The 22902-nt window shown below is 50.1% G+C and overlaps 1 protein-coding gene across 1 annotated transcript; it reads left to right on the top strand.

The window, feature by feature from the left end:
• LOC113945092 (cystathionine beta-synthase-like) lies at positions 1–22813 on the top strand. Its single transcript, XM_027638942.1, has 16 exons — positions 1–12; positions 496–689; positions 4908–5014; positions 7065–7199; positions 8524–8603; positions 9827–9958; positions 10887–10956; positions 12478–12569; positions 13933–14058; positions 14895–14979; positions 16599–16704; positions 17255–17326; positions 18554–18688; positions 19248–19356; positions 19633–19717; positions 21903–22813. The coding sequence occupies exons 1-16, from the start codon at positions 1–3 to the stop codon at positions 21998–22000; spliced, it is 1638 nt and encodes a 545-aa protein (XP_027494743.1). The 3' UTR covers positions 22001–22813.
• Positions 22814–22902: the final 89 nt, after the last annotated feature.

Below are 22902 nucleotides of genomic sequence, written 5' to 3'. Positions count from 1 at the left end.
ATGGTTTACGATGTACATGGCCTAGTATACCACTCTGAAATAGCAATTTTATCTGGAATCATAGAATTACTAAGGTTGGAAAGACCTTTAAGGTCACCAGATCCAACCATCAGCCCAGCACCACCGTGTTAACCATTAGACCATGTCGTCAAGTGCCATATTCACGAGTTTTTTGAACACTTCCAGTGATGGTGATTCCACCACTTCCCTGCACAGTTTGTTCAAACGCTTTACAACCTTTCCCGTGATTTTTTTTTTCCCCCTAATATATAATCTAAACCTCCCCTGCCACAACGTGAGGCTATTTCCTCTGGTCGTGTCACTTGTTACCTGGGAGAAGAGGCTGACACCCACCTCACTACAACCCCCTTTCCTCTGTTCACCCCCTTTCGACCTCCTTTCACCAGTACAACCACGGTTTTGAAACGCCAGCAGGATTGCACACGCAGGCCACCCTGCCTTCACACCCAAATGACATTTTTTTGCCTTCAACAGTTACTTCCCTCCCAGGTGACCTCTATTCCCACCGCTCAGGAGCTGGCCAAGGCGTGCCCGCTCGCGAACGGCGTCTGCGCGGGAGGTCAGGAAGGCAAGGCCGACAGCACGTGGGTCCTTCCCAACTTGCCCAGTAAGTGCACGTGGACAGCCACGACACCTGCCAGCAAGTCTCCACACTCCTGTGTGCGCCTGTAAGTAATTCTTTCACTCTGGTTATTTCGGAGCGCAGTTCACTGTCTTTTTCTGAAGTTGAAGTACTACTGTTGCGCCAGGATGGTCACAACCAGAAGTCGGCTGTTACATTAATGATGGTTTATTTTCCAGCAGGCAAAACTTGACTCAGTATCTCCCCTTCAAGAAGCTCTTTCTCATTCTCTTTAATTTTGCAGAAGGATGTGGCTGGCTCAAGTGTCAGCTCTGTGTTTTGCAGCACACTTCTGAAAGCATCTGCTTGTTTGGGGCGCCTTATTTTAGAGGAACTAAGAGAAACATATTTCATAGACAGACTTCAACCAGGGACTTGCACACTTCTGCAAAGAGGACTCAGTGAGGTTTGGTGTCACACAGCAGAAGTACAGGCACTCCCAGCTGCTAGGCACTCGAGGAGATGTAGGAATGACTCTTCTAGCTGTAGTATATACCCCAAAACTGTGATACACAGCCCTGCCAGTAACAGCCCTGCAGCCATCAGCCCAAGGGCTGCAGTTTTGCCGCCCTTGTCCATTCAAACAAACCAAAGCTGTGTGTGAGAAGGTTTCAAAGTAACACCAATATCTTTACTGGTGTCTGAGAGACCTCACAAAAATGGATTACCAGGGTCTGGGAGTTTAAATAAGTATAAAATGGGCACGCAGAGGTTGCTCGCTCTGTGTAAGCAACCCAAGGGCTCAGTGCAAAGCAAAGTGCTTGCTCTGAGCTGTTCTTGCCCTCAGAGCAGCGGGTTCTCTCCCGGGGTGAGGTGAGGCTGTCAAAGGGCCCCGACTAGACTTGACAAGAGGTGCTTTAATGACCTGGCAAACGAGACACAGACAAGCAGTTAAAGATAAGGCTGTCCCATAAATGTCAGGAGAACTGCAAACACGTCCCTGCAGTGCAAGGATGTAAACCAGGAATTCAGCTCCAGCGAGTGAGGGACTGGAGCCCATGAGAGGTGCAGCACTGCTCTGCACGGTCATGCCTGACCACATGCCTGGCAGGACAAGGCCAAAGCACAGCCATCAGCATGTGTGGAGTCCAGAACAGCCTCTGGGCTGGCCCATGAAGGAGGGATGAATGGACTCCAAAGCCTCCAAGCTGATCCAGCAAACTGCATCTAGGCACTCACTCAGTGCAGTCCCTGAAGGTGGTGCCCGAGGATAGAATCAGCTATTTTCAGTCAAACTGATTTTTTTTTCCCCCTGAATTATCATGCAGAGTAGGAAAACATTCTTGGATTTTAGCTATTTAGCATTAGGGTGCCATGGGGCAGGAAGGTGTCACCAGTACCAGGGCCCATCCCATCCCCAGGAGGTGGGCAGCCAGAGAGGCATCAGGACAGCTCCAGCCCTGAGCATCAGACACCTCTCTGGGGATGGGGTCTGACTGAGGGGGCCCACACAGCATCACTGAGGTAGGAACTGAAACAAAGTCCACTGTACAGCAGTGAAGAAAATACACTGACACAGGTTACACCTTTTCTTTTACAGCACTGTGTGGAGGGGGTGGTTTGGTTTCCCTGCTCACAGATGGCAGCCAGTGTAGCAAAAACCTCTGGGCTTCCTGAGAGTCCATTGTGAAATCTGATTGAGTTTTGGGTGTAGAAGCAGAGAGAGAAGACAAGATGTTATTTTAATTCAGAATATGAATAATTTATTTTTTTTTTAATGATACAGAATTAGCTTTGCTATCCCTTGAGCTAACTCTGACCTCACCGAGAATCCTTTGCTTTGCTAGGACTGCTTTTCCCCTGGATACCTTATGGAATAACAAGCCATGAGTAAAAGTAGAAATCTTGGATAGAAACCATCCTTGTCCACTGCAATCCTGAACTGATACCAGCATCTGCAGGACTAGACTGTGCCAACCACATCCAAAGGCGTTTGTCACAGATCTTTGTGTCCCCATAGACTTTCTGCCTTCAGGCTACACACACTGAGCTCTCATAAGGAAGCAGACCATCAACTGCTATTTTTGTAGTAAAATATGGCAGTGATTAGGAAAGGAATTAGACAGGAACTGCAGAAAACTTGCCTGAGAGTGAGAGAGACGCTGCTCTGTTTAGGGGACGGTAACGAGCGGCAGAGTAAAAGAGCAGCCCAGTTCCTGGCTCCCACCCTCACTGCCCTGGCAGGGCTCACCCTGGCATGCAGGGCAGCACAGGTTTCCTTTCCCTTCCCCATCCCCTCACCATGCTCCACCACTGCAGAGCCTGGAGCTGCTCAGCACCTCTGGGGTCCTCACTGCAGGAGGGGCATGGACCTGTTGGAGTGAGTCACAGGGGTGACCAGAGGGATGGAGCAGCTCTGCTGTGAGGAAAGACTGGGAGAATTGGGATTGTTCAGCCTGGGAAACAGAAGCCTGTGGGGTCACCTACTTGAAGCCTTCCAGTACCTGAAGTAGCCAACAAGAGAGGTGGAGAGAAACTATTTTCAAGGGCTTGGAGTGACAGAACAAGGGGAAATGGCTTCAAACTGAAAGAGATTACATTTAGACTAGATATTAGGAAAAAATTCTTTGCTGTGAAGGTGGTGAGGTACTGGAACAGGTTGCCCAGAGAAGTTGCGGATGTCCCATCCCTAGAAGTGTTCAAGGATGGGGCTCTGAGCAACCTGAGGTAGTGGAAGGTGTCCCTGACCATGGAAGGGGGTTGGAACTTGTTGATCTTTAAGGTCCCTTCCAACCCAGGCCATTTTATGATTCTGTGATTCTATGATCATACCTTTTTGGGGTTCAGAGTGCATGGTAGCATCCCATTTACCACAATTCATAGCTGAAGGTAAATAAATGGCCTTGCTTTCTTCTCTCAGGCTGACCTCCTGCAATCTAGATGTGTAACATAGCAATGCAGGTCACTCTCAAGAGAGCCAGGCTCTAGTTAATTGTCATCTGAAGGAATTGGAGTCTCCTCACGCCGTGGCTCAGCCCCACTGAAATCCCTGAGCATTTTGTTGGCTTTTAGAGCAGATGTACAGTGGCTGCAGCTTTGGGGGAAGCTTATTTATTGTTATTGCCTCACATTTACCAACACTCTGTAGAGGCCATGATGCCTCTGCAAACTCTTTACCCAGAAGGAGGGTAATAGCACATGTGTAATACTCCATCATTTCTGGGCTCGAGATGCAAGGAGACTGGCTCCTTTTGATAGTAAAGACCTTCACTAAACCACTACCCCTGCACTCCTGCAAGGAAAGAAGTGTTTGTATCACGCTTGCAAAACCTGGAGGAAGGTGTGTGTATCTTTAAGTAACCCAACATGTCACCCTGCACCACATGGACTCTCTGTCAGCAGCCAGGCATCTGCCTGGCCGTGATTGCAGACAGGGATAACTCCAGGTCAAGGTTCAGAGGATGATAGTGTGTGAGAGCTGTGCAAAGAGAGCTGAACAGTGAGGGAGGGGGATTTTGTCATCACAAAAGGAGAGAGACATGCTGGTTTGCAGCCAGGGGCAATGTGTTGTGGCCCAGACAAACACAGCCCTCATCAATCCTCTCCCTCCAACTCTGAACAAGCTCAAGGATGTAAGTTCCATGGCTGCCTGGGAAGATGTGTTCTGTCGTGTGTTGGGCAAACAGGTCTTTTTCATCCTGGTTGCAATTGCTGTGATGTGGTTCTTGGCTTCTGCCAGAGTCTGACAGTGACTAACAAAACCAGGCAGCTGGATTTCACTGATCACAGAGCTCAGTTTAATCATTTGCAAAAAAGCCTCCGGAGTACTCTGTGACTTGGGCTTTTCTGATGGCTTGGAGCCATCCTGGCAAGTCTAGGAGTCCTGGCCAGGCAAGAAAGAGTTGGCCTAGACACAGCTGGAAACACAAAAAAGCAGACGTGGTGCTGGGTAGGACAGAGGAAAGAGGAGGAGCCTTGTGTTGTGCACGGCCTCCTGCCTTTCTCACTCGCAGCATAAAATCCTGAGGCTTGTCAGCCTCTTCTCACTCGTTATAGAGGCCTAGGGTCTTGCAGAGCAAGACATTTCAGAACAGCCCTGAAAATGAATTACCTCATTTTTTATACAAAAGAACTATTAACTCATGATGGAAAACTACAACTAACCCCTGGGGCCATTAATCGTTGATGGGGACTTTTTCTCTTGGAGTTGGAGTGTCTCTCTGTGGCCTTGATAGAGTTGTTGAAACCTTGCTTAGATTTTACCTTGGTTCATGTTCATAAAAAATAGCTTTGATATGACTTCCCCCCCCCCGTATTATTTCAGGACAGAAGAAAAAAAGATCTTGCCCAACATCCTCAAGAAAGTTGGCTGCACCCCAATGGTCCGAATCAACAAGATTGGGAAGTCCTATGGGCTCAAGTGTGAGCTCTGTGAGTGTCTCCTTTCCACCAGGTTTTTCCGTGCCATGAGGTGAGGGTGAGGGGCGGTGTTGGAGGGGGGCTTCAGGAGAGGCTCTGTGAGAGCAAGCACAGGTGGGGAGGGACAGTTGTGGCACGTGTCGGGTGCTCCTGCTTGTTAGGTTATGCTGCAGTCATTTTTTGAACCAAACAGGATGGTTTCAAACAGCAATGAGAAGGGGGTTGATGGTAGTGAGGCATCTCTCCTCCCAAATAACAGCAACATAAGCTCAGAGTATTTCTGAGCTAAATTTGGGGATGAGTGGATGGTAACATGGCATCAGGCAGGGATGCTGCAGCACCCAGGGTAGCACATGGAGTGCACAGAGGAGACTGGCTGAACCTTCCCAAATTATGGTGGATAGAATTGGGCACAGGGCACGGCAGGACCCTTCCTGCAGCCTGTCCAGGAACAGGGAGCAGCTCAGGTTGTGCAGGACACACACCAGTGTCACCCCTGGCTGCCAGGCAGAGCTCCCACACACAGGGGAATCCTCTGCCAGGTCAGCTGGAGCCAGGCCAGGCACTGCTGTCTGCTCCTGGGGGCATCTGCTTCCCGTGGGGACCTTCCCAAAATGCAGCCCCAGGCAGAGCAGAGGGGTCTGCAGGCAGATGGGGTTATCAGCAACATGAGTGCCAGTCCCTGGTGTTAATAGTCAGGCCAAGGTGCTGGCTGCAGGGCCAGGTTTTCCAGCAGGATGCAAGTCCTCCACCCCAGGAGATATTATTGCAGCACTGGTACTGTCTCACGAAAGGGTCAGTTTTAGCCTGGTGCCTTACAGGTACAAGGATGATAACATCAGATCTGTCCATATGGACTTTTCAGTGCCTTTCCTGTAACTAACCCTGATAACTAACGTCATCCAAACTGGGCAGAAAGACAGATTCTCAGAGGCAGAAAGTTTCATGAGTGTCACGTGGCTGGGTAAGGAGGAGGGACTTCATGAGTGCTCATCCTTAATGAAATGGCAGAGTGGGGCCTTGTGGTCCTGTTTGGCAGCTGGGAATCCTCAGGGCAACCAACCCTCCACCAGGCACACGGACACATGGAGTGTACTGTGCTTTTCCACCAGATCCCTTCTCAGGATTTGGGATCTTTGGGCCAGTAATCCTGCAACCTCTATGTTGCACTGCCTCTCACTTCCCAGAATGAGTCCTGAGGGGATGGTGGGAGATTGTGGAAGAGAGGTGGTGGAGGTGGGAGGGCAACTGTGCAGTGTCTAGTCCACCTCTGGAGCAGCCTGTCCCTTGGAGCATGTCTTGCTAGGGCAGGAGCCTTAGGGGTATGGGAGGATTTGGTGTGGGATAAGCTGGGCAGATCCTGTTTTCTGGGATGTTGTCTCCCTCCCCTGGCACAGGAGAGGAAGGAGAGCAGGACAGGCAGAGCAGCTACGTGGTCCTCTCCGAGCAACACATCAGCACAGGCCCTGTTCCCAGGAAAATATAGGAATTCTTCCAGCACAGCTGTCTCAAGAGGCAGTTACAGGTGGATGGGATTACCTTGTATTTCCTGTGCCTCTAGGGATCTCTGTACAGCTGAAGTTGTGGCACTTTGCTTTATAAAATGTAATGATGAGCATAAGATTTATTTTCCCAAATGGGTTGCTCAGGTATCGAGTTGATTTCTCAGCCAGAAGTAGCTGGGTCTCTGCCAGGATGGAGGGAATGACACCCTGGAAGTACCCATTTCTCCCTGTTGTCCATAAAACAGAGCCCAGTACCCCCAGTTCAGATGTAAGGTGCTCGTCAGAGCCTTGGTAAGAAAACTCCTGCCCCGAGTAGTAGCAGTGTGGAGGGCCCAAATAGGACTTGCAGTTTGAAAGTACCTTGGCAAGTTACTTGATTTTTCAGTAGCTCAGTGAAGGAATTGTAATTTTGGCTGACACTTGGAAGCGTTCTTTCTGTCTTTCTGCTGCTCGCTTTTCTTTACGGCACCTCATTCAGGACTACAGATCATCCCTGCAGAAGGGACATTTTTAGGCACCTATTAAAAAACTGATGGAGCCTCCCCTTTCGCTTCCAGTGGCAAAGTGTGAGTACTTCAACGCGGGGGGCAGCGTGAAGGATCGCATCGGCCTCAGGATGGTGGAAGACGCAGAGAGAGCTGGGATTATAAAACCAGGAGACACGCTGATTGAGCCCACTTCAGGAAACACAGGTGGGAAGGGCAGGGATGCTCCCTCTGCCTGGCTACTGGGCAGAGGGTTGTTTTTGAGCATCCTGGGGTGTCAAGGTGCCTCTGCTGAAGTTCCCAAGGGCCTGCAAGGGTCCCACACCTGCAAAGGTGTGCTCAGAAGGTTACCTTGTGGCAGGGCAAACACCCTCAGGACCAGGGGCAACCCCAGGAGTTTTCAGGTTGGGGAGCTTTTGAGGACTCAGAAGTTCCCAGAGAGGGTTTTCCTGATGGGCTGGAAGAGAAATCATCTGATTTTTTTCCTCGTCACTGTCACCCGTCATCCCATCACATTAGGGCGGGGTGCAAGATAAGGAGGCACAACATAGGAGACTACCCTGCTATTTTGCAGCCTCCACAGGGCCACTGGTGCAAGTTTTAATATTCCTTTGCTGCTCTCTGCCCCATGACAAGGCCACATGTGTGTGCACAATGTGCATTCATACAAAAAGGCACAGCAGAGGCTGTCGAGGTGCTCTAGACGTAGTTGAGGCCATGTCCCTTGCTGCACTCCCTGCCTCCTCCTCTCCAGCCATGCAGAATGGGTCTCATCTCTAGGAATTTTACTCCTTACTGGCTTGTTGCCACAGGCAGCCCCAGAGCCAGCCCCCCACCTTGCCCCAGCCACTCCCCAGAGATGGGGTGAGGGAACCTGTGTTTCCCCAAAGCTGTTCCACGGGTGGATCGTGCTGGGTCCCTGGGGCAGCTGGAGCTGCAGCAGGCTCCCTACAGCCCCTCACAGGGACACACTGCTCCAGCCTCACCTTCCTCCTCTGTCTGGGAAGCAGCTGGCTCCATCCATCAGCCCTGGTGAAATCGGAGCAGAGCTGCCCTTCACCCGCTTGCTGCGGGGTGACATGTGCTGCTTAATGTGTGTGTCTGACACCCCCCCACACACAACTGAGAGTGTTTGAGGGGGAAGGGGAAGGCACTCCTGAAGCAAAATCACCTCTCTCCTGTTTTTCCAAAAAGAAAGGGAGAGGCCTGAGCCTCAGTGAGGGGAGGAAAGCGCTCCCCAACTTTGCCATTCACTCTGTGCCACACTAATAGGCTCCTGAGAGCAAGAGGGACACTGCAGCTTGGCTCATCTGTCAGCATGTCCTCCATGTCATCTGTCAGCATGTCCTCCTACACTCTCTGGTGTTCCCAGCACATCCCAAGAGGCTCGTGGAGGATGCTCTCACCTGCAGTTCATTGGTGAACATTTCTAGGTTCTATTTGCTGAAGGAGAGAGGAAGCAATGCATGTTGGCCTGTTGGCTTTTCCAAATGCTCTTGTTAACCAATTCCCTTTCCTCCCCACCACCCAGGAATCGGGCTGGCACTGGTGGCTGCAGTGAAAGGTTACCGCTGCATTATCGTCTTGCCAGAGAATATGAGCATGGAGAAGGTCAGAGCTCTGTACAGTGCTGCCCCCAGCCAGGGAACATCTCCTTCCCTGTCCCTCTCTGCCTTTCCCTTTCTAAGCCAGAGTGCCCCCTCTTTTAAGGAGTAATGAGCCTGGCACACACACTGCTTTGTAGCTCCTCAGAGGGTCAACTCTTGATGGGAAAAAGCACCCTGTGATGGCCTGGCTGACTGTCTGGTGTCAGCAGTGCAGCTGGGGTGACGTGTTGGCCAAACACAGTGTGTGGCTGCAGAGAAATGGAACAATACCTGGTGTGTGGGAGGGCGAGGCCTGATTGGGTGGAGGAGAGGCAGGCAGATGCCAGAGCTCACCTGACAGTCCTGCTCACTTCCCCTCATGCTTCTGAAAGGTCACTTGGTCTCTCTGTGTATTTATGGTTTTCTTTAACCTGGAGACACTCACGGTTGCCTGAGCTGCTTTCTTGAGGTGGTGCAAGTCACGTCACTTGCCCGAGAGCTGATGATCAGGTAAAATTGCCATCCTGGTGATGGCAGGAATCCTGCCTTGGTGAGCCAGAAGCCTCACAAACTATCCAGCTGAACTCGTGCCAGTGAATCCAGACCTGGCTCCTTACCTGGCTCAAAAATTAGCCCTTCTCCAAAGTGCTGCCCTCATTGCAACCTAAATCTTACTTAAACTCAGCCTGGAGCAGATGCCACCTCCAGCTGCTGTGGGCTTTATCTCCAGGTGCCCCCAACACTCTCTCACTCTTCTTTTTTGACCCTTTCTGCCCCTGACAGTCACATCTCCCAGGGGATTATACCCTTGGTCCCTGTACTTGGTGAGAGAAGAGAAGGGACTTGGGGCAAAGACAGCTTTAAGAACTCCCCTTTGCATGCAGGGGCTCAGACCCCAGCACACAGGAGGCACTGTTCCCTACCTGGTTCCCCCTGCCCTTTTCCTCAGGCACCAAGGAGCAGCACAGTGTTACCTCCCTCTGCCCTGTCCCCAGACTGCCCTCCAAGTAGGACAGGGCACAAGGCCAGGCTGGAATCCATGTGCCAGTTTCAGGCAGGAGGCCCTGGGGTGCCAGGAGCATGTCAGAGATAGTATATTCCAGAATTGGACATTGTATCTCCAAATGATAAATGTTCCCCCCCATGCAAAGCTCCTCGGGCATCTGACACTGCCATGAGCCCCCAGGTTTGGATTACCATCCCTACACGGGATCAGTTGCATTACATCTACTCTTCTCCCTCCCAAAGGTCAGTATTCTGAAGGCCCTGGGTGTCGAAATTGTGAGGACCCCATGCACCCGCTTTGATGCCCCGGAGTCGAACATTCGCGTTGCCTGGAAGCTGAAAAGTGAAATCCCAAACTCTCACATCCTGGACCAGGTAAAGACCGTCCCTCCACTGAGTCTCCTTCCAAACACAGCTTATAGGGTGTGCTCCAGGTGTACCTGTGCTTGGGAGCTTCGTTCAAAAGTGGCACTGGAGGCAGATTTCATCAGTGTTTTATAGCGTCTGAAGCTTAATCTCCCCTCTGCAAAGCACAGGGTGGCAGAAACAAAATTAGAGACACTTCCAAACCTGTAACACCTCTGTCAAAGCCTGGATGTGGGCGAGGCTGGGTTTTCTTGCACAATTCAGACTCCTCAGATTGCTTCAGATTTAACTTTGACCTGAAAAAAAAAAAAAAATATCACTTTTTGTGCCGGGCTAGCAAACTCTGTTCTACCTCAAAAATAACCCTCATGCTGTAAAGGGCAAACCCCAATGACTCACACCAGTGGTTTCTGTCTTGAACAGGAGGGCATTTCTCCCTTTGGTCTGACCCCGCTGAGGGAAGGCATCCCTATAGAGAGCAGGGAGCTCCTGGGGTGCAGGAAACTCAGGGAAACTCTTTCCTTTTAAATAAAAAGGAGCTCAAAGGCTGAATACGCTTTTTAGAAGAAACCTGGTCTGTGGCATCACTTGTGGCAAATCCCTCTGTATAGGCTGGAGAGGTCTTCTGGCCCACAGTTCCCAGCCACCTGACCAACCTCACATCTAATGAGCACCAAGTACCAGAGAATGAGTGTTCATAGGCACATTTAATCTTTCAGTGTGGAAAAATCCAGAGTGCCCTTGGGAATCTTGTCCCAAATTGACCACCAGAAGGAATACTTGTATCTGTTCTGGCCGGGTCCCAGTCCACCCTGCGTCAGGGAGACGAGGGGGCAGTTGCCTGCTCTGGGTACAGCTTGTCAGGAGCTATTGCTAGTTTGGTATTTGACCTGATCTTCACACGGTAACTCCTGCTGTTCTCTGTTGAAACAAACAGTACAGAAATCCAAGCAACCCCCTGGCTCATTACGACACCACGGCCGAGGAGATCCTGGAGCAGTGTGAAGGTACAGTCTGGGCAGTTGTTTCTACGTGCTGAGGGCTGTAGCCCTCTCTGAGAGGCTTATTTTACATCATTTATTGACCTGAATGTCCAAAAACAGCCAAAAGAGCCTCTGTAGGTGAAGGCAGTGTTATCTTAATAATACTGACACGCAGGGTGTAGCAACTGCTCCTAATCCACTCCAGATACACCTCAGCCTGCAGGGCTTCCTGGCTATGGCCTCCTACTGCAAAAGCCTGAGGGAGGAGACCAGAGGCTTAAGAAAATCAGGCTGCACCTAAATGAGAAAGAGCACATCTCTTGGTGGCCACAACACCTCTGCAACCTGTCGTCTGGGAACACAAGATGTCCCAAGAGGCCTTACTGGGGAATATAAATCCATCAGGGCATGTCAGGCTGCATCTGATCCAGCACACTCATTTGCAAGCCAAAATAGACCAAAACGTCACAAACTAATACCATTTGAAGTGGCAGTGGGGGAGGATAAAGAACTATCCCAGCCCACGTCTGTGCAGGTAGAGGTGACATTTATTGCAAGTTCTGGGAACACTGTAAAATGTAAACAGGACTCGAGGGTTTAAACTGGAGAGCAGTTATCACAGCTGTAAAGCAGTTGGGCAGCAACAGGAACAAGAGAGTCCCAGTCTTCCCTGCACTGCAGCATAGGGATTTGCTCCTGTGGCTGCCAGCCATGGTTTATAGGTTCCCTTTTCCCTATGCAGTTGCAGCATCAGGTTTTGAAGGCCTGGCTCCGATTCTGCTCCTACCAGTCCTAAATCTGTATAATTTCACCGATGCCAGTGGGGCTACATCTGACCCAGACGTGTGCCAGGGCAGAGCTCAGCCATCTCTCCACTGTGGATGCCAACACAGGCTGAAAAGTTGTGCCTGTCAGTGATACGTGTGTGCTTTGCTGCCACATGGTGGAGTTTGAAAGGGATGGAGGTGCTGTGATATTCCCTCCCCCTTAAGGTACAAAATCGAAATATCCTGAGTTGGAAGGGACCCACAAGGATCATCAAAGTCCAACTCCTGGCCCTACACAGAACACTCCAAGAGTCACACCATGTGCCTGAGAGCGTTGTCTAAACACGTCCTGAGCTCTGTCAGGCTTGGTGCTGTGAACGCTGCTCTGAGGAGCCTGTTCCAGTGCCCAACCACCCTCTGGGTGAAGAACCCTTTCCTGATATCCAACCTAAACCTCCCCTGACACAGCTTCATGTTGTTCCCTTGGGTCAGTAGATGCCGAAGATGCAGCAATTATGGAGAGCTGGAGTGGGAAATCTGGAGGTCACCTTCAGTCCCCTGTGCTGAAGTAGGATCAGCTGTTCCTGTAAGCTCATCTGAGCTTCTCCACAGGACCAGGCTTTGTGCACCAGCATGGCCTCTGCCTGGTCTGTCCTCACGTGGGCTCTAGTGGCCAAGGGACACGGGTTCTGCTTCTGCACAGGGCCCTGAATAAAGGGAAAGTCATGCTGCAGGCCATGCTGAGTCCCTGCAAACCTCTCTCTTCCCTGACCTGCAGGAAAGGTCCACATGGTGGTGATTGGGTCTGGCACAGGAGGCACCATCACTGGCGTCGCCAGGAAGCTGAAGGAGAAGTGCCCAGAGTGCAAGGTAAGCCAGGAGGCAGGGCTGCCATGGTTTTCATGGGATCAGAGAATAGTTTGTGTGGGAAGAGACCTTAAAGATCGTCCCATTCCACTCCCCTGCCATGGGCAGGGACACCTTCTTCTAGACCAGGTTGCTCAGAGCCCCATCCAACCTGGCCTTGAACACTTCCAGGGATGGGGCAGCCACAGCCTCTCTGGGCAACCTGTGCCAGTGCCTCACCACCCTCACAGTGAAGAATTTCTTCCTAATATCCAATCTAAACCTACCCTCTTTCAGCTCAAAGCCATTCCCCAGTGCCCTGTTGCTTCACGCCATTTGCTGTCTGCGCTTCTGATCACAACTAACCCCGCGGCTCACCTGAGCCAGCAGTTGATATCTCCACCTATTTGCTTTTTCACAGTAATCTTGGCTTTTGTTGGTAGCAGTTTGGTGATGCTTAGGTTGGCCTAGACCCACCCAAGTGCCTTAGAAACCAAACTTTCCACAGCCCCACTAGAACCCCCGCCTGCCTGGTGCCCTGCCCTGTGCAGGATGGTGTTGGATGCCCACTGCAGGCCCAGCTGATGGCATCACTGCTCCTGGTTAACTTGCCTGATGGAAGTTTCTGTTCGGGTAACTCTGTGAGGGGCACAGACTGTGCAAGGGCTTCTCCTCTGCCGTTGCAAACCCCTTCATGTTTATGGTTGACATCAGTAATGATGCTTATCCTGCAGAGCTTGTGCTTCAAGGCAGATGAGGGGCTTGACAGATGCTGCCTGTCTGGTGTAGTCAGTATATGAGCAATCCCTGATGGACCAGAGAGTTGTGGACCCATCGTTGGAGGACCAGGTTACCTCCCTGACTGATTGCAACTGTGTGTGGAGCAGTGTCACCACCCCTCCTTCAGCTCTGAGCTGAGGGAGGCAACCTCAGCCCAGACATAAAGCTGTAGGCAACCAGGGAGGTGTCAGCACAACTAGATCCAGAAAGGATGGCTGTAGCCACAGGTTTCAACACGTTTGAGCTCTCTGGATGGCTTTACCCTGGAGCAGATTAGGGAGCACTTGCACTGTCCTGAGGGTTGAGCTTTGGAAGTGGGAGGCTCTGCCAAAGGGATGATGACAAACACCTTGAGAGTGATAACATTTTAAGCCACCAGTCACTTCTGCAACAGCTGAAGACTACCTAGGATCTATTTAAAAAACCAGTGGGAAACATCACCCTTTTATCCTGGAAGCTCTCCATGCTGCCAGTGGTTAGGGATATTAATGAATATTATGGGAAGGAAAACATTGCTGACAAGGGCAAGGGTGATTTTTCCTTTGAGTTTGTGTTTGACTGTTTCTGAGCTCCCTTTGTGGTTTAACAAAACTTCCTTCCCTCAAAGATCGTCGGCGTAGATCCCGAAGGCTCCATCGTCGCTCTGCCCAGTGAGATGAACAAGACAAACACCACAACCATTGAAGTGGAGGGCATTGGGCACGACTTCATCCCTACTGTCCTTGACAGATCAGTAAGTAGCCGTGTGATGAGAGGCCTTTGCCTGATTTTTGGTTTTACATCCAGCCTACTCCCAAGTTCAGAGGTAGCCAGCTCTGGTATCTGGCCATGGCCCAACCCTAAGGCTCTTGCACACCTTCCCAGTGCAGAACAGGCTGTTGTGGAGGGATTGGTACCCCAGCACTGAAGCATCTCTCCAAGTAAGTCTGATTCTAACTGAATTTAACACACAAAAGAAATCCTGCACCATGTATGGGCTGGAAGACAAGATCCAAGCTCTGTAAAACAGCAGATCATGAACCTCATACCTCTTCCTGTCAAGTTTACTCTCAGCGTATCACCTGCCACCAACCACAGAGTTTTAAACCCCTGATTCAGGCTACCTGTGTTCCCCCTGGCCTCATTCTTAGAAAGGTCCCTCAGATTCTTTCTGCTTTCAGGTGTGTGTTAACAATGTCTCTGCTGTTGGCACATGGACAGAGAGCTGACACAGGTAACAACCCAAACCTCTTCTTGTAGCTGCGTCTGATTCTGCCTGGCAAAATCTCAACTGTTAGTGTAGTCTGGCCTGGGACATCATGACACCACTTCCTCTTCCACATCCTGACTCTGGACCTGTCAGACATCCCTAACTCTTCAAAGAAAGGGTGCTGGCTGAAAAGGTCAGAGTGGGTGCCTGCAAGGAAGGACACGCCTCTGGACCAGGAATGCCCTGACAAATGCATTGCTCTCCACAAGTGTGGAGGGCAGCTCAAAGCTGCCAGATGTTGTAGGCATCAGCATGTCTCAGAGGGGCAGGACAGCCTTAAATAGCACTGCCAAGACTCAGCCTTCTTGCTTTCCTTTCAGGTGGTTGATCAGTGGTACAAAAGCAATGACAGAGAATCGTTCCTCATGTCTCGCAGGCTGATCAGAGAGGAGGGATTACTGTGTGGTAAGCACCAGTGGCAACAGTTGCTTCTCCTGACAAACCTTCTTCCTCTCCTGAACCTCTTCCTTTTGGGACCAAAATGCTTCAGGGTGGGTGCTCCCTGCCTTTTGTGTCTGCTGGGTTAGCAGCGCTGGATGGCTGAATCCCGAGCCGGTGTGTAGGTCACTGCAGATCTCAGAGGTGTGTCCTCTGAGTCCATGGTCTGGGATCTGAGTCATCGGCCACAATAATTATAGAAGCAATAACTCTCCTCTTGCTGGAGCACTTCTGCAGTGTAACTGGATCTTCAGGCCTAACTCTGTGCAGAGTAGAGTTACACAGGCTGAAGAGAGGATTAATGGGGCTTGGGGCAGGACAGGTGGGGTAAAACTGTCGCTCCGCTAACAACTCTGCGAGGCTGTTCTCTGTGTCATTACCACACCAGAGGTGCCAGGTTTGGACCAGGAAAGCTTGAAAGTAAAGAAGGTGTGAGATGTTCTTACTGAGTATTTCTCCCCGTGCCAACGAGCTGTAAGTGATCCCACTGGCCTTCCAAAACGAACAGGTGCCCTCAGACAAACCCTGCCTGTGCCCTCAGAGCCACTACACACCATCAGCATGTTTTCACCCTTCCCTGCCACCGAGCAGGTAGCTGTAGGTTTGCATCCAGGACCAGACACTACATAGGCTTGTGGTTACAGCTGATAAAAGCCCTGAGCACTCATATCCAGGGAGTTTTGGAAAAGATCAGGCCACGTGTAATGAAACACTTTAATGTTGATTTAACCTAGCAGGCACAGAGTCACCGTGTTTCAACAGAAACCACTTACTGGACTCAACTATAATTTGTGAACAGCTTCATGTTCCCTGAACTGCATTTTTCAGGGCCATTCCTCATTTGTTTGAAAAATGTGACCCGGTGATAATTAACCTGCTGTAAAATACGTGCTGCCTTGAGTGCAGTGTGTAATTGGCACTCAGATAGTGGAATGTGTTTGACTTCCAGTACTCTAACTACTGGTGAAAGAATTGCCTCTGTAAAGCAGGGACCTGCTCTCCCTACGTGCAGCAAACCACATGTGTGCACACAGACACAAGGAGTGTTTAAGTCTTCCCATCACGTTGGCCTGGTATTCCAAGCATGAATGTAATGTTTATGGTTTTTTCAGTCTTTACAATGCATTTAAAGCCAGTCTTTGGTTTCCAAGTATGTCAGCTAGAAGCTCCAGAATTGGCATGGTCTCTTCACCCAAAGGAAGGGTGTGACGTGGGCAGAGTGTTATGAATGTCCCTGTATTCAACATTTCAGACCTTGGTCTGCCCACTGAGCCACCACAAGAAGTGGCTCATGAAGTTCACAAGGTGACTCTTACACTGCCTTAAAAGCCCATTGCCAAGAGCCACCATATGAACACAATCCTCCATTCCTAACTCAGGTCCCTAACATTACCCTAAAGCCTACAGGGCTTTGGGATCTATTCCTCCCATCCCGGTGTCCCGAGCCACTGTCCCACAAAGTGCCACCTTTGCCTGGGTACCCCTGCACCTCTCTCTGGGGCAGCCTGTGCCCCCCACGCTGGGACTGTGGCCCTACACCCTGTGCAGCCCTGACACTTGTCTCCCTCTCCTTGGTACCCACCCAGGAGGCAGCTCGGGCAGTGCCATGTCCGCCGCCGTGAGGGCTGCCAAGGATTTGAAGGAAGGTCAGCGCTGTGTTGTCATCCTGCCCGACTCTGTCAGGAACTACATGTGAGTTTCCTGCTTCCTCGCTTCCTTTCCACCATCAGGGTGGGAGATCCCACAGCCTTCTGCCTCACGGGGACCTTCAGTGGCATGAACTGAGCCCAGGTGCTGGGGATTGCTGGGGAACCACCCCGATAACTCTGATATCTTGGCACACAGAGTGAGCCCAGAGCTGGGAGTCTCCCTCGGGCAGATCACAGGGAAAAAACTAAATAAACAACAGGAATAAACTGCACACCACCATGGCAAGCACCAGGAGCCGGGTTTTGGGATACTTGGGATGTATTTCCTCTTGTCACTGACTCATTGCACGGAGCAGGAGTCAGCCAAGCTGCAGTTTTTGAACTTGCATGCCTAAAGTTAGGAAGGCAAATAGCTGGCATGCTTTGAGGAGTCACTGAGCACCCGCAGCTCCCGTTGACCTTAAAAGGGGCTGAGAGCAGCCAGCTGCAAAAATCATGGGAGCCCCGGGGGCAGTGCTGTGGTCTAGTGCATGAAACAAAGCACGACTTCTTCTGGGAGGCTCACAGACCCTCTCTTTGTTGGTGACTTCTAGGTCCAAATTCGTGAATGATAAGTGGATGATAAAACATGGCTTCCTAAATGACATCCAGGAGCACAAGCCTTGGTAAGACAACTTCCACCGGGATAAACTGTGCTAAGGGAATCAGCTTTCCGAGTCTGGAAATTATTATCTTCAAAGGAAAGTGTTCTCTTTTAGTATTTGCAAAAAACCCAGTACAGTCCAGATCCCTCTGGGGAGGCCGTAATGTCAGCTCCTCTCTTTGGAGTGGTTAGATATCCCAGTTCTTCAGTCAAAGTCTATAAAGGAGCCCTTTTTGTCCCAGACTAGCTGATCCACTTCCACCTGGCAACCATTGCCAAGCAGAATGGCCAAGGTAGATGTTTAGCTCCACACAAAACCTCCCTCTACTCCACAGCTGATGTTCAAAGGACTGTTGGGTTGGTGGGGAGATGGGTCCCTGTTGTAGCAAGCCCCCTTTCAGACAGCTCTGAAAGTCTCCTCAGGCAGGGGACAGTAAGTTTTAACTCCCCAGAACTGCTGGCCAGAGAACATGACCAACTCATCTGTCTCTTAGGTACCACAGGTAAAGAATCCCCTCAAAACAGGGAGTCACAGACAAACTGCTGATGCCAGTTGATGTGTGGCTGGGCAAATGCCAGCTGTTTAGAATTCAGCTCAAAGACAGCAGGTACCATTGATGTCACCTGCTCCCTTGGGGTTACTGTAACCAAAGGTTATTGCAAAATATTTCCCAAAAACTTAATACATTTCTAGGGACTCTGGTGTGTGGTTAGAATTGCTCTTGGCCTTTCCAGCCTCTAGTATTGCCCTACCTTTTCTGCATGGACAGAGGACTGAGCTGGGAGGTGCCTGTGGTCCCCCACAAACAGGTGTAGCTTGTTCTTCATAAATCACACGAGCATCTCTGCCAGGCCCTCTCCTGGAGGAGCTGCAAATGCTGCATTTTGAGGACCAGGCATACAGACCAAAGGGGTAAAACTGGTAGGTCACCCATCTATGGCCTTGAAGTGAAGCCCTCAGTAGCTTCCTTGGATTCAGGACAGCTCAGCACCGTGCCTGCTGCTGTCCTCAGCCCTGCCTCTGGAGTTGTTTGAACACCAGGCATAGGGAAAGCTTGGCTTCAACAAGACCTGGCCATGAGGGACTTGTAGCATTACTGCTTTGGGGACTGGAGTGGGGCTGGCTTTGCAGGCAGGCACAATACCCTTGCGTGGCTGGGCTCATTTCTAGTGGCCTTGCCTCACTGTTCAAGGCCACAGCTGTGCATCAGAGAGCAACAGCTCAGTGCTACCATTTGTCTTTCAACAGGTGGTGGAACATCAAGGTGCAGAAACTGAATCTCTCGGCCCCTCTCATTCTCCTCCCAGAAGTCAGCTGTCAAAAGGCAATTGAGATCCTCCAGGAGAAGGGATATGACCAAGCTCCTGTTGTTGCTGAGTCAGGGTAACTATTTTTTACTCGCTACGGGGACAGCCACAGGAGAATCAGTCATGATGAAGGTAAACAGAAAGTCCTATTTACTAATTCAAAGTTGGGGCTCTTGTGTTGGACTCTATGAGGAACACTTTTAAAATATCATCTGCCTCATTGTGAAGATTCATCAATAAAGCTCCTGTAAATGAGCCAGTTAAAGCCAAAGCCAAATCTAGAGCCCGCCAGACTCAGCAGAGGCTGGATCAGTGCGCAGGCAAGGGGAGGCCAGAGGAGTGGTGAGGGTTGGATGGGAAACCCACACAAATAGGCACCTGGAGAGCCCATGAATTTTTCCTCTCCCAGCTGCTAAGTCCTGGACTTCAACAGCAGACTTTAACTGCTGTTAAACCATCAGTTTGGTGAGGACAAGGAACTTCTTGTCCTGTTCAGATGAGGAGGAACCTGGTGCCTCCTGCTGATGGCAGCAGCAATTTGGTCACTGACTTCGAGTGAAGCAGTTCAGCCCCTTCGTAAAAAGTGTGTCCTACCTCAGGTCTGACCTTTTGGAAACCTCCCTCTTCCCTTACAGACTTATTTTGGGAATGGTGACCCCCAGCAAAACCCTCACCTCAGTGTTGGCTGGAAACGCGGAGTTCTCAGACCCTGTTACGAAGGTCATCTACCACCAGTTCTCGAAGGTACCTCTAAGGCTGGTGTCAACCTCTGTCCAGGGATGGGGAGAAGGGGAGAGGGGCAATACCATCACCCTGGGGTCTGAGAGGAGCTAGGAGGTCAATGAAAAGACAGAGAGTTCTCCCCAAAACAGTGCGGGTGGGTGAGGGACATTGGATCCTGGCCCAGCTGGATACCACCCTGCCCACTCACAGCTACCACCAGAGACAGGAGCCAGGCTCTGCACCACTGTCCTTTAAATGTGAAGTGAAATGTTAAATGTTTCCTTTTGTCCTGTTTAGATTGGCCTGGAGGACAGCCTTGGGAAGCTTTCCTGTATATTGGAGAATGACCATTTTGCTATCGTTGTACACGAGCAAATGCAGTGTAGGTATCTGCAGAGGAACTCTGTGGGCTTTGTGCAAATGTCTGAGAGGGGCATGGAAATTCTCAAACTGAGAGTGGAAAGTATCAGTGCAGCTGCTCCAGCTGCGCAGCCCCTGAGCCTTTGCAGGAAGGATTTCTGCCTCAAGGCTCTGCAAATCCCTGGAATTGCCAGCTATTCACCCATGTCTTTTCCTGACATCACAGGGATGAGGGGAGAGGGGGGAAGCCTTAACCACAGGACAAGCACACTACTGGATGTGCGTCCTGCAGGAACACTTCCCAGATCCTGGCCATGGGAGCTGTGTTGTGTCCCCATGCAGGGGTAACACTGAAGCACCCATCAACTCCATCCCTTCATCCTATCCCATGGTTTCCCATGGAAAAGGTGTTCCCAAGGTATTCATTGTGGGGTTTCATTAGGTCCCCTCTGACAGCCAAGGTGGACTGTAGATGACTGCAGGGGTGCAGTGCCTGTGCTGCACAGCACTTGTCTCTTCATATTGAATTCAAATCACTGCCTTGCTGGTTGTGGGCAGCACAGGAAGCAAGGGGGGATTTAGGGATCTCCATAGACTTCCATAACCCAAGGGCAAGGCCAAAAGGAGCGTTTGACCACACTAGGTGAAGCTTAGGTGGAATTCAGGCATGTAAGTTGAGAAAGCTGAGAACAAATGGGTCAGACCAGGAGCAAGCCCTGTGGCACAGGCCGGTGAGTCGTGGGCATCGATGTTTGTAGCCTGGGGCACCTGTGCATGAGACTTACCTGGACCATGGCTGGGCATAGGAATGCTCTGCCAATTCAGGAGCAATTCAGTCCAACAAAGCAGCCACACCAGCAGGTTTGGTTTATTCTTAATCCACTGTACATCCCCCACCCCTTGGTGCAGCAAACCAGCTCAGTATGAGTCACCTGCAGCAGGACCACAGCAGCATGAGGGCTGCTGACACACTGATGGCAGCAGGGATCACACCTTGTTCCTCCTCTGACCAAAAAAGGTGCTGTTCTGCAAACCTGACCTAACACACCTTTCCAGTGCCATAAAACTTCTACAAGTACAAATTTGACCTTATCTGCAGGGAGTTGCTTTGTTGAAAAGAGTGAGCAACATGAAAAAGCAGTCAGAAGCCCCATGTTTAGGTCTGGTAATTTAGAGATGAAGGGTGTAATTATGTTGATTTGATGGGATTGCACACTGAGCATGCAAAGCATCCCTACTGTGAGCAGTGTCCAGTACTGCCAGCAAGGGGCTGCCTGCTGAAGTCTGAGCCTCTGGAACCCACCAAGCCCAAACATCCCAACCTCTCTGCTTGTATCTCCAGGACCTGCTGACCCAAAATCAGCTCTAAAGCTTGCAAGTCCAGCCATCAAAAGGTTGCAAACAAAAGTCTGTCATTCAAAACTGCCTTTGATGCATGTTTCCAATTCTGTCACAAAAAAAATAGTGCTAGGCAGAATTTCCTTTCTCAGCTACGTTGTCATAAAACAATTTCGCATCACATTTTGATATAAATTAAATGGTATCAGCAAATTAAATGGCACCCACCAAGAAATATCAGCCAGCTGTGTGCAGTGCCTCTTGCTCTGGTTTTCAAACAACACCCCCTTTCTTTTCCAGAGCTGCTGTTTTAACGCCGTCACAGTTACCCCCTTATTTATTACTTTCTTCCCACACCTTTGGAGCTTGCATTTTGTCTCGTGTTTGGACTCTGGTGGCTAGTTTTATTTTTATTTAAGAAAACATTTATCAGACAGTTAAAGCAATTGTGGAAGTGTTGTTTTATTAATGGTGGTGTAGGACATTATGAGAACAGAGCAGGAAAGTGCCTCACTGCTGCTCTTGGAGAGTCTCATTAGTTTGGCCTGAAAAGTTTTGTGGTGACAGAAGCAGGACTGGAACAGAGGTTGGGTAAAACAACTGGGAAATTAAGTTTCCTCTCTGGGAAAGGGTGCATAATTTGTAGCTAAAACCTTATTGGTGCAACCTTAGTAACCTGACTGAGGCTGCATCAGTCATTTCTGTGGGGGTAGAGCAGAGACAGACGCTGTACACGTTAAGGTTTTCTTTTAATAAATGAACAGCAGCCTCTGCACAGCTGACAGGGGGTGGGGGTAGAGAGTGGAGAAGTGAGGGGTTATGTTTTTTGGGGGGTTTTCCCACTAAACTGGCATTTTCTGTGCTTACAGTCGATGGAAATGGCAGCTCCTTCATGAAGCAGATGGTGTATGGTGTGGTCACAGCAATGGACCTCCTCACCTTCGTCAGCAGAAACCACAAGAAGTAGCAGAGCAGCTCGACAGCCCCCACGTCCTCCAGCAAGGCCAGGTGTGCCCCCCAAGCCCAAAACACCCGGCCAAGGGCACCTTCTGCTCTAATCCAGCGACAGTTTCTCAAAATTACTTAGGTGAAAATTGTAGTGTATCAATATTTGTCTGCCAAATGCCACCCGGAGTGGCACTAAAGTGAAGATACCTAAAGAAATTGCGTTTAATAGCCCTGTGTGGTTACACGGAGCTTCCCAGGGCTGGATGGGTAATGTGGTGGGGTGGGGATGGGCAGGGGAAGTTTGTTACTGCCCGGATTTTAGCAGATGGGGGTTTGGTGTGTTTGCCAGCTGCAGGTACCTATGCACTGCCCATGTTTGCAGCTGCTGCTGGTTGTCCTGGGGAAGGCAAGTTTGATCTTAATTTTGCTGTCAGGCTTATTGTGTCCTGGTAACTGATAATAAAGGCCAGAAGAGCCATTTGCCATGGCTGCCAAAAACATAAATGAGAACAAATGTGAAAAGAAAGCTGTGGGACCAAACTGAAGTACCATTGAAACCTGGTTTGGGGGAGTTGCTCTCAAAAGACCCAAAGACCTTTTTGCAATCTTTCTATGAGTCTCAGGAGCTGCTCCAAGGTAGCAACAACTAATTTTAATTTTGGCTTGCTGCTAAGTGGCTAGTCCATATTCTCAAACTAATCTACTTTGTAAGAGGCTCTTATTAATTTATAGAATGCTGAAGTATTTATATTTAGGAAAATGTCTCTGCTGTCTATTGTTTCCTGTGTGACACAAGCTCTTATCAGATCTTCTGCAAGTTTTTACTGGAGCAATAACTGTATTTGTCCAGAAAAATAAAAATTCATTATCTTTGCTTCATCATACTGCGCTTATTTTAGCAATTCTGTTGCAAAGTGAAGC

Source organism: Corapipo altera, unplaced genomic scaffold (genome assembly GCF_003945725.1).
Source record: "Corapipo altera isolate COAL_440 unplaced genomic scaffold, ASM394572v1 0, whole genome shotgun sequence".
NCBI classification, from domain to species: domain Eukaryota; kingdom Metazoa; phylum Chordata; class Aves; order Passeriformes; family Pipridae; genus Corapipo; species Corapipo altera.
Note: the sequence above shows the minus strand (reverse complement) of the source record. Positions and strands in the feature narration are given on the sequence as shown.

Coding starts and splice junctions, on each gene's coding strand:
- LOC113945092 (XM_027638942.1), top strand. Junction 8,604..9,826: donor AGAATATGAGCATGGAGAAG/GTCAGAGCTCTG, acceptor TCCCTCCCAAAG/GTCAGTATTCTGAAGGCCCT. Junction 16,705..17,254: donor GACTCTGTCAGGAACTACAT/GTGAGTTTCCTG, acceptor GGTGACTTCTAG/GTCCAAATTCGTGAATGATA.